The sequence below is a fragment of the Asparagus officinalis genome, chromosome 3 (assembly GCF_001876935.1).
Source record: "Asparagus officinalis chromosome 3, Aspof.V1, whole genome shotgun sequence".
Lineage (NCBI taxonomy): Eukaryota > Viridiplantae > Streptophyta > Magnoliopsida > Asparagales > Asparagaceae > Asparagus > Asparagus officinalis.
Genome location: NC_033796.1, coordinates 5,908,504 through 5,918,879, shown reverse-complemented (window position 1 = coordinate 5,918,879; position 10,376 = coordinate 5,908,504). Strand labels below are relative to the sequence as shown.

General features: G+C 36.2%; 1 protein-coding gene across 2 annotated transcripts; it reads left to right on the top strand.

The window, feature by feature from the left end:
* On the top strand, positions 2,205 to 5,847 carry LOC109832771 (serine/threonine-protein kinase SAPK2-like). Of its 2 annotated transcripts, none has more exons than XM_020400185.1 (9): positions 2,205 to 2,492; positions 2,848 to 2,922; positions 4,168 to 4,269; positions 4,343 to 4,396; positions 4,478 to 4,570; positions 4,663 to 4,755; positions 4,860 to 4,964; positions 5,089 to 5,187; positions 5,515 to 5,847. In XM_020400185.1, exons 1-9 carry the CDS (start codon positions 2,373 to 2,375, stop codon positions 5,683 to 5,685), a joined length of 912 nt encoding a protein of 303 aa, XP_020255774.1. In that variant the 5' UTR covers positions 2,205 to 2,372; the 3' UTR covers positions 5,686 to 5,847. The 2 variants fall into 2 exon arrangements, with proteins under 2 accessions (XP_020255774.1, XP_020255773.1); XM_020400184.1 differs by having other exon boundaries at positions 2,208 to 2,492; positions 5,401 to 5,847.

Sequence of the window (10,376 nt, the reverse complement as noted above, 5' to 3'; positions counted from 1 at the left end):
TGTTAAGATAAAGAAATTATACGTAGCTAACATATTATAATGCATGAAGTATTGCAAAAAAATTAATATCTCATTTAAGCCTAGTTTTAAATGAGATATTATACTTGTTTAAATAGCTCTGTAATAATATAATTTTTGCTAAATAGCCCCGTTGGACCACAGCCCATGGGTTTCTCCATGGAGGTCTTCTTGCTATTTCCCCCCCTTCGTCTGAGAAAAAGGGTAGAGCCCCAATGCTCCAGGCTGCTAAATTATTAAAAAATGGTCCCCCTGATGAAAGTTTATATAAGGTTCATGGAGGTCTTCTAGATGGACCTCGTAAGATTAGCTTAATTAATAAATAAACACTGAATGTTATGATAAGATACAATCCTAGAACAAGTTGAAAGTCTATCAAAATCCAATATTCAATTTCCTATACACCGCAGAAAATAATATAGCAGGAAAGGAGAAGGCTGAGTGTGTACTATTGATTTGCTTTTTTTAGTACTGGTCCCTCAAATCTTCAATCATTCCATATTAGTCCCTCAAATCTCTGAAACTGCTCTCAAATCCTAAAATGTTCTTCAAATTGGTCCCTCAATAACCAAAATACTTCTAAGCTCATGTTCTCCAAAAGCCCCAAACTCTTAAGTCCCTAGATATTTTGATCATTGAGGAACCAAATTGCAAGACCCCTTAGAATTTAAGGGACTTATGAGCAGTTATAGAGATTTGAGAGACTAATATTGAGAGAAAGCCTAAGGGGCTGTTTGGAACAAAAAAAATGAGGGGTTTTTTGGGTGAAAGCCTGACACAGTGTCACGCTTTCAGCCAAAAAACCCTCTTTTTTTTGTTCCAAACAGCCCCTAATAGGTCACATGATTAATCCAGATCGCTTTCCGTAGGGAGCCTAGGTTCGATTTCCAAAAACCCCTGATTTTAAATCAACGTGGAGACTATATAAACTATATAAAATATGTGGACATAGTAAAATCAGTGACAACGGTCCAAAAATCACTACTGACAGAAAACCAAGTTAGTGTAATCATCAACTCAAGTTGATGAGACATCGAGAGCACACTGATAATTCCTATTAGCACATTTTAATGAACCGTGTATGTCTATAGAAGGACAAATTTTCAAAACCATCCACTTTTGAAATTTATTTATAAAAAACGACCAATTTTAACTTTAATTTCAAAAACCGACCCAGTTGGTTGAAACTAGGTCGGTTTTTGAAAAAAAAAAATTCAAACTTCACGGGAGTTGAACTCCCGTGAAGTTTTGTTATGAGAAAAAACTTCACGGGAGTTCAACTCCCGTGAAGTTTGGAAATTTTTTTTTTTTGTTATGAGAAAAAACTTCACGGGAGTTCAACTCCCGTGAAGTTTGGAAATTTTTTTTTCAAAAACAGACCCAGTTTCATCTAACTAGGTCTGTTGAAATTAAGGTTGAAAGAGGTCTTTTTTTGGGAATAAATTTCAAAACCGGATGGTTTTGAAAATTTGTCCGTCTATAGAAAGTAAATGTTTGGGTGTGGGCGAAGAATTCTTGTGTACGTACCACAACGTCTTCTGGCTGAGGATTCCTCAATGGAAAAGCAAAAAATCTTCATCTCGCTTTCGTCAACAAGGGTGCAAAGTGTATTCTGGCATCAAATACAACTAGAAAAGGTCAGAATAAATCTCTTACCACAGAAGTAAAACATTGAATTATTTACCACAAAAGTGAATATTATACTCCATGACCTACGCCTATCCGAATTATAATCAAGATAGATCTCAATGGCATCATTAACTCATAACTCATAAGAAGACGGGGATTTATTTTGTTCAGAAAAAGTGAAGAAAAATCTGGTTCAACACAAAAATGAACCGCAATAACTAACATCAAACGTCACCAAATGAACCAGATTGGAGCATCCGGTGCCATTCTCTCCTCTTTTTTTTGACAAGGTCACAGGATAATATTTTACAATCGCTCCTAATTTTTTTAAAATTTGTCTTCACGCATAAAAAAAAATTTTTGACTCCCTTTTAGACCCGATTATTTCTGACCACATTATGACCAAGGACTGAACCACCACAGAATGACACGTGTCGTGGTCAGATAGTGGTCACACTGGTTTATGGTCAAAAGTTTCCGCTGTGGAAAGAGCTGTCAGCTGTGGTCGGGATTTGAGAGATCTATGCAGAGAATATAGAAGAGAGAGAGAGAGAGGGGATAAATAGAGAACGCTCTCCTCACGCTTATCTTTATGTGTCTTTTGCTTCTCTATCCTTCTTTGCTTCCTTGTTGTCTTATAAGCAACAGAGATAAGAGATATACAGAGAGAGAGGGGGGGAGAGAGAGAGAGGAGATTTGCTGAGTTGGGTGATGATTGTATTGAGATGGAGCGCTATGAAGTGATCAAAGATATTGGCTCTGGGAATTTTGGAGTGGCTAAATTGGTCAGGGATTTATGGACCAAAGAGCTCTATGCTGTCAAGTTTATAGAGAGAGGAGAGAAGGTCTCTGTTCTAAACTGCTTCTGTAATTGATTGCAAAAGTTTTTTTTTTTTTTTTTTGAAATCTGTTCTAAACTGCTTCTGTAATTGATTGCAAAAGTTTTTTTTTTTTTTTTTTGAAATTCAGCTTAAAAATCAAATTTTGGTACATGGGTCCTTGTTGCCTTTTCTGTTTCTTACTGAATTTTGAATACTCCTTTGCTATGTAGTGTCGTATTGTGGTCAAAATCAAATTTTGGGTTATGGGTTTGGCTGAATTTGGGTTTTGACTTGGATTGATATTCTCAACATTTTGGTGTTTTCATGTAATTTTCAGTTTATGTTGTTTTTTTTTTTTTTTTTTTTTTTTGTTGAGCAGATAGATGAGCATGTACAAAGGGAGATCATGAACCATAGATCGTTGACGCACCCAAATATAGTTAGGTTTAAGGAGGTAAGTCTCTGCTCTGTTCCATGGCAGTTCTTCTTAGTGTGGATGGGGGGTTTCTATTTAAAGTTACATGTTGGTGTTATTGAATTTTTTAATGTAATTAAGTAATGGGGATGATTATGTTGGTTACAATTGTTAAAAGTTGATGGTAGTCCTCCTCTTTAATTTAAAGCTTTATATTGACATTCAACGTCCTCTTTCCATCACTCAAAAATCTTGACATTATTTTTATACGTCTACCACTAACAACCCCCTTCAATTGTCAGATATTTTCTCCCCCAATTGAACAACTTGTCAAAAACCTCATTATTTAATATACACTGGTTTTTCATCGAAAAGATTTTCTTTCCACCTCACTTTAGCTTGCTCCTCCCGAAAGAAATAGTATTGACGATAAACGAAATTGAATATATCGCATTTCAGTGGTAAATATTTGAAAACTCTTATTGCAACTTTGATAGATTTTTAACTTAATTCTATTATTGTCTATTATAAAAAGATTGATCTCAGAGTGAGTCACTAGTCCAGCAATGATCTTATTATGATGGACAGTTTGTTACTAGTGCATTCTTTTATTGCATTATGTGCCAAAAAGTTTAGGCATAATTAATCAATTTGAAGGGTTCTCTTTTGATGGTCCCGATGACAATGCTGAGCAGATAAGTCCAAATACATATGATGACTATTTTTGCTTTCTTTTCTAAAAAGCCTAGACTTTGATTAGTGCATGACAAAGGTCCTTATCCAAGTTGGATTTAGTAAGTAAACATCCTTAGACTAGCGTTTGACGTAATAGTTTATGGAAACCATATTCAAGACAATAATCACTGTAGAAGTTGGTGTGATTTTGTTTTCCTTGGCATGCTTCACTTGTAGCATCACAAAGCTCTTCATCATCTCTCGCTTTGTGATTTCAAATGATAGGTTTTTGACAAGATTGATATACTTTTAATATCTGCAATTCTTAACCGAGAAGATGACAAGTCTACCTTCCACTTAACTTTCTATCTCTGGCAAGTGATTGCCACGAGGAACTTTGTGATGGACAATAAAGAGCTAACATTTTGTCGGCATACAATTGCAAATATGTTTTTCGACCATTTAACATCTGAACCTCTTTGATATGAGACATCTTGAATAGTTTTGTCAATGAGGATGTTGATATTCACTTGTACTATTCTCTTCTTTTTAATAAAGATTTTGTAAAATGAGTTCAGTGTATACTGTTAATTAGTCCTTTTGCCTCAGGTTCTGTTGACCCCTACACATCTTGCTATAGTTATGGAATATGCTGCTGGTGGTGAACTTTTTGAGAGGATTTGCAATGCTGGGAGATTTAGTGAAGATGAGGTAAATAAAATCATTTATTTATGATTTTATATATTATTATCATGACTTAGTTACTGATCTTGAAATATAATAGGCGAGGTTCTTCTTCCAACAATTGATTTCGGGGGTCAGTTATTGTCACTCCATGGTAAAATCTTTTCCAAAATCAATTACATGATATTCTGCAAGTCAGATTCCAATTTTTTTAGTTTTAACATTTTCATTGCAGCAAATATGTCATAGAGATTTGAAGCTAGAAAATACCCTCTTGGATGGAAACACAGCTCCTCGCCTTAAAATTTGTGATTTTGGCTATTCGAAGGTGACTAAAAATTCTATCGAGTACTTTATAATAAAAATAATAGAATAATAATTACAGATATAATATTTCACGTTAACCCCTTTTTTTTGCAGTCCTCTGTGTTGCATTCACAGCCAAAGTCAACTGTGGGAACACCGGCTTACATTGCTCCTGAGGTTTTATGTAGAAAGGAATATGATGGAAAGGCAAGCTTAGTTATCCTTATTTACTAATGAAGTGAACTTTATTGGTCAAAGCTAATAATAATCCCTTCAAATTTTTTTTTTGGGATCCAAATTGTACAATTTAGATTGCAGATGTTTGGTCTTGTGGGGTAACATTATATGTAATGCTTGTTGGAGCTTACCCCTTTGAAGATCCAGATGATCCAAGAAACTTCAAAAAGACAATTGGGGTAAGTGATATCTGATATGTTTCATAATCATTCCAACATTATAAAATTTTTGAGCACTTCGTTCTATTGCATTTATAATAATCATATCTAACATTTTTTATCCATTAAATTTTCATTTTGGCAGAGAATACTTAGTGTTCAATACTCAATTCCAGACTATGTTCGAGTATCAACAGAATGTAGACACCTCCTCTCTCGGATTTTTGTAGCAAACCCAGAAAAGGTACTAAAACTGCAGAATATTCTCCACATCATTAGTTGTTTAAAATTCCTATAAACTTCTTTATGACATCTCTTTATTATGCGGAATCCATGAAAGATATTTGTCTGCTTGACTTACATTTTATCGAGTATAACACTTTTGAATATCTTATTTTCTCTAAAATGATAATTTGATCAACATTTTTTTCCTATGAACTTTGTCTCCCCCCCCCAGAGGATAACAATTCCAGAGATAAAAACCCACCCTTGGTTCTTAAGAAATCTGCCATTAGAGATGACTGATGAATATCTGAGCACGTTACAGAATGACACGAGCTCTCCAATGCAGAGCGTCGAAGATATCACTGCCATAATCCAAGAAGCGCGGAAGCCAGCGGAGGGGCCTAATTTAGGGGTGAGACATCTCTTTGGAGGGAGCACGGATCTTGATGACATGGACGCAGATATGGAGGATCTTGATGATATTGAGTCCAGTGGTGATTTTGTTTGTGCACTTTGAGCGTGGTTTTTAACTTTTTAATGTTCAAGAGCGAGTTGCTTGTGAGGATTTGCTTGCATGATGGTGCGGTTCCCTCTGGACCTTGAGGATATATGTTGTGTTATTTATAAATCGGGAAAGGTAAAGGAATTGCATCATGTCTGTGAAAAAAAAATTGTGTTACTCGTGTGTTTCAATTGATCAGAATGTTGTGCAATTAAAAAAGTATGCACCACCCGCGGGTGGGACTTCTGGCTAGCGCCACGAAGAGTGAGGGATGGAGATCTCCCTAGTTGGTCAGGGGTTCAAATCCCCGTTGCTGCATTCACCTCGTCCTCTCTAGCTTAGGGTGGGGGTGGGGACCCGGGGGTTTTCCTGGTCAGCCAATCAGCCTGGTAGTTAGGGGTTCGTTCGCGCCAGCTCGGTCCACACGCTGAGCGACCATGTCATGTGGTAGTGGGCCTCCTGGTAATAGGAGATGGGCTCCCTTAGCTCTGGGAGGATCGTGGGGTTCGAACCGTGGTCTCCGCCAGACTTCAAAGGAGGGGTGCTGAGGGGTTGACCAGGTTCCCTCGTTACAAAAAAAAAATGTATGCTCCACAAAAATGGACATACCAGAAATAACTATATTATCGTGGACTTGTAAAAAAAATAAATAAATATTTTCAGACGAGGTTAGAGGCTTTCTCCTACTGAGCACAAAAAGCAAAAAATCGATGGCGGTTATAATAATAGAGTAGGAAGGACTAAAGAAATCAGAACAGTTAAGATGAATATGTTAAAACTTGAAAAAGATACGATAATGATTAATTTACCGGAGGAGATAACTCTAAACAAATTAAAATGGCTGTTTATTTTTGTTGTTGTGTGTATTTGAAATTGAAGAATGTTGGCAATTTCTCTTGGCAAAAGAAGCTCCTCGAGAATTGAAGGCGGTTATGATAAATATATCCTTTGTTTTCTTTTTTCCTTGATTGTCTTGTAGTAGGCCTGAAAGTATCCATAATCAAGACAAACTTCAACTTGTGTACGTCAACATCAGCGTTTGCGTCCCTGGCTCAGCCAATTAATTTTAGGGTTTATGGTTTTCTTGTCAGGGTAGTAGTTAATCGTAAAAAAAAAATAGTAGTGAGGATGACTAATGTTACTATTTTTTATGTATCATGTTTGTGGCTTTTTATACGTACACACATAAAAAAGAGTACCCATTGACTACTTTTTTTTTTAAATAAAAAAGAAAGTGGCGAGAGATATTGCAGGCATGTTAGTGGTTTGGTTTTAATAGAACTACGTTCCATTGGCCGATATTTCTCGCCAATTGGGATGCTCTGGGTTATTAATCTATGATAACAAATGATATCATATGAGTAGTGTTCACTATTCTTCTTAATTTTATAGTACGATTAATGTCACTTAATGCTTATCTTAACGAGAATGTTTAAGGTCCATCGTAAAAAAACTTTATTTTTTTTATTCAGTCGGTGACGGCAACTTGATAGTATAGATATTTCAACGTTAATGCCACCTTTTCCCTAAAAGCACCTTGCTATACGAGCAAATAACGAGAATTGGGCTAGACATTGTCACCGGATCAAAGCCGTCACAGGACCACACAAGTTTGAGAATCCAATTCTCATAGTTTCGGTCGAAATCAAATAATGAGAGACAGAGAAAGAGAGATCGTTCCTCCAAAGTTTCGCTCCTTCGTTGTCGAAGCAGTCGAAAAAAGAATGAATAACGAGCGAGATTTTTCCGCGATAACTCATTTTCAGAACAATTTTTTTCCACCATTTCTTCTTCTTCTTTTTGAACAACTTGATGAAGATTGTTCGAAAGACAAAGTAAAATACACCGTAAAATATCAGCATCAGGATGCGTGTGGGATGACAAGGCTACGACTGGGGAAGTTGCAAAATGGCGCCTCCACTCGAGTCCTTATCATGTACGGGGACAAATGAATTGATATATGACGAGCTCTACAGCTTCCCTCCGTTGAAGGCAATTTGCGAGGAAAAAATTTGGTATTTTATTTAGTGGTCCTGTTATCGTTCATTTCTGTTGTACGTGAGGTCTGAAATTAGTTGCGCGCACCCCGATGATTTTTGGACGGCGGAGAGCGGGTGTCATACTGTCATATCGCCCTTTTTTCTTCCATAATTGAGCAGCTCATGCACGCGGACAGGAACAAGACATCGAGCGAATAGGCACCGTGTGTTCGTTGTTTTAGCGAAGGTGCGTGCGTGTCTGGACAAAAAAATTGTATGATCCCTTCGGTATCATGCTCAGAGCGAAAAAGTATTTGACTTAATTTTTCAAATCACGCGAATTGTACGATAAGTAGTTTTACCGGTAGTTCTAACTTTCAAAAATTGTCACGTCACCAAATTCTGTCACATCTCCGAAGGGCTCCTCGGAGGCTACGGGAAGCGTTCATATTCGGACGATACTAGCTAGACTACAAGTAAGACGCTCCAGTAGCTAGGTCACATGGCAAAACCGCGGCTCTTCCTCGTGGAGTACCTGGGTTTGATTCATGTACGTACGTGCGAAAGACGCTGTAAAAATAATAGTATCATACTAATCTCGAACTAAAAAGATTCCAACCAATTTGTGGTCTAATTATCGCCAATTATGAACCAGTCAATATTCTCGAAGTTCGTGTAGTTTAACATTTTTTGGTTGGGAGAACAATTGTAACTGCAACAATAATCTGTAAAAAAATTTGTCATTCTTAAGATTACAACCGTATCTTTTCTTATAACTGCGGTCTTTTTATAATTGATGTTGCAAAAGCATGTCACTTTGCCAAAAATAATAATAATATCAATTTGATTTAGTAGTCAATTCTGTGCTATAACTAGTATAAAGCTTTCCAATTCAATTTTGGCATGGTTGGTGTTGAGTTGGTAATTACTAATTACTCGAGATGGTGGAGTTAATGGAATAGAGAACAAATGATTACAAATTGAATCAAGAAGGCTAACATGGAGGCCAAATATAGGATATATAAAAAGGCCCTTTATAAAAGCTAGATTAACATTGTAGAAGGTGCATGATCACAAGCTCATCCAACATCGCTCCTACTTTTTTTTTGCACGTTTCCATTGACGAGCTCCATGAAAGAATCACAAGCTTGCGAAAATCTTACAGGTGAGCAAACTAAAACTGATGGTGTCTGTCACATCTCCATAATGTGTTATGTGTGACTATATACATTAAGTGGCTGTTTGGTTCAATTTCTATAATAAAAAAAGGAAAGAAAAAGTACCCAAAAATTTATTTTCATATACTTTTATAAAAATTATAGGAGAAGTTCATAGAAATTCGAAAAGTGGCGTTTTCTTTTTTTTTTACTCTTTTTTTGTTTGGCTCAAAATACAAAAAAGAGGAAAAATCAACTTCATAGAAAATGAGTTGAGAAGTGACAATGGATAAGTTTGTACAAAAATTATTATTTAAATCAATGCGTTAGATTTCTAACCAATTTCCTCTCATCTTGAGAGAAGGTTAATTTTTATAAAATGTGGTACTTTTTCCTGCTTAATAGAAAATTTTTCTATAAACTTTTTTTTGAACCAAACATAGTTTATAGAAAACTATAGGAAACTTTTTAATTACAAAATTACCATTGTCGGGTCTTCTCCTAAAACTTTTGTACAAAATGGGTGCTGAAAAGCTAAGTAGAAAATATCTGCTCCCATGCTCAAAATAGAAGGGGAAAAAATGTCTGGATTCAGCCGTGTTCTATTCACACAAGAGGAAGAAAAAAGCAAGTAAGAACTTAAACCGTGTAGATGAAATCAAACATTAAAATACCAACCAGAGCACCTAATTCATGTCGACAACAGAATTAAGATACCAACCAGACCATTTCAAAGATACATACTTGCAAAATATAATCTAGAAAGCGGAGCAGAATAACTACAACGGCCATTCAAATTCAAGCGCGGACTCAAAACCCCAACGATGAGAGTTAAACTGGCTAAAATAAAAGTTAGGCAGAGCATATAGAGATTATTTTCATACAGCAGAAGCTATTATGATAATGCACCAGATGAGAAAATAGTGGTTAACATAAATTAAGATGCACAACATACAACTAACAAGATCAAAAGTAAAAACCCTCGAAGATCACTGGGAAGTTTTTAGCACTCTGATACCAAGTACAAGAGCCACAAGGAGATGGTCCTAATTGGCACAGGCTAACCCCTAAAGTTCATGTTGCACGTGCGTAATGTGTGCACAGTGGGGAACAGCAAAAAGTGAAACATGGTCCCCACAAATCTCAAAGCATCACGCAAGCTAAACTAGAAAGCCAAATTGGCTATGGAAGATCTCTCACCTCGAAGGTCACAACAGATTAAAAAGGGCAAAAAAGGAAAAGAAAAGAAAAGAAGATCGTCTCTAAGTCGAGAGAGAAGCAGAAGAGCATATAAAATAGCACATTTTTAAAAAAAAATTAACTCGGATTTATTCCGCTGACTGTAAATTGCAACTATCATGTCAACCTGCCGGTTGACATACGTAGCCTTCTTCATAGTTAAGCTTCACATAGGTAAGAAACTTCAAACAAAATCAATATATATCAGCTTGTAAGTAAGACCCTAGATATAATAATTGAATTATGCGCGCATCTTGTTATTGCAGCAGATTCACATGCCTAAGCATTTACCATGCAGTAACTCAGTACAATAGCTTATATATCGAAGATT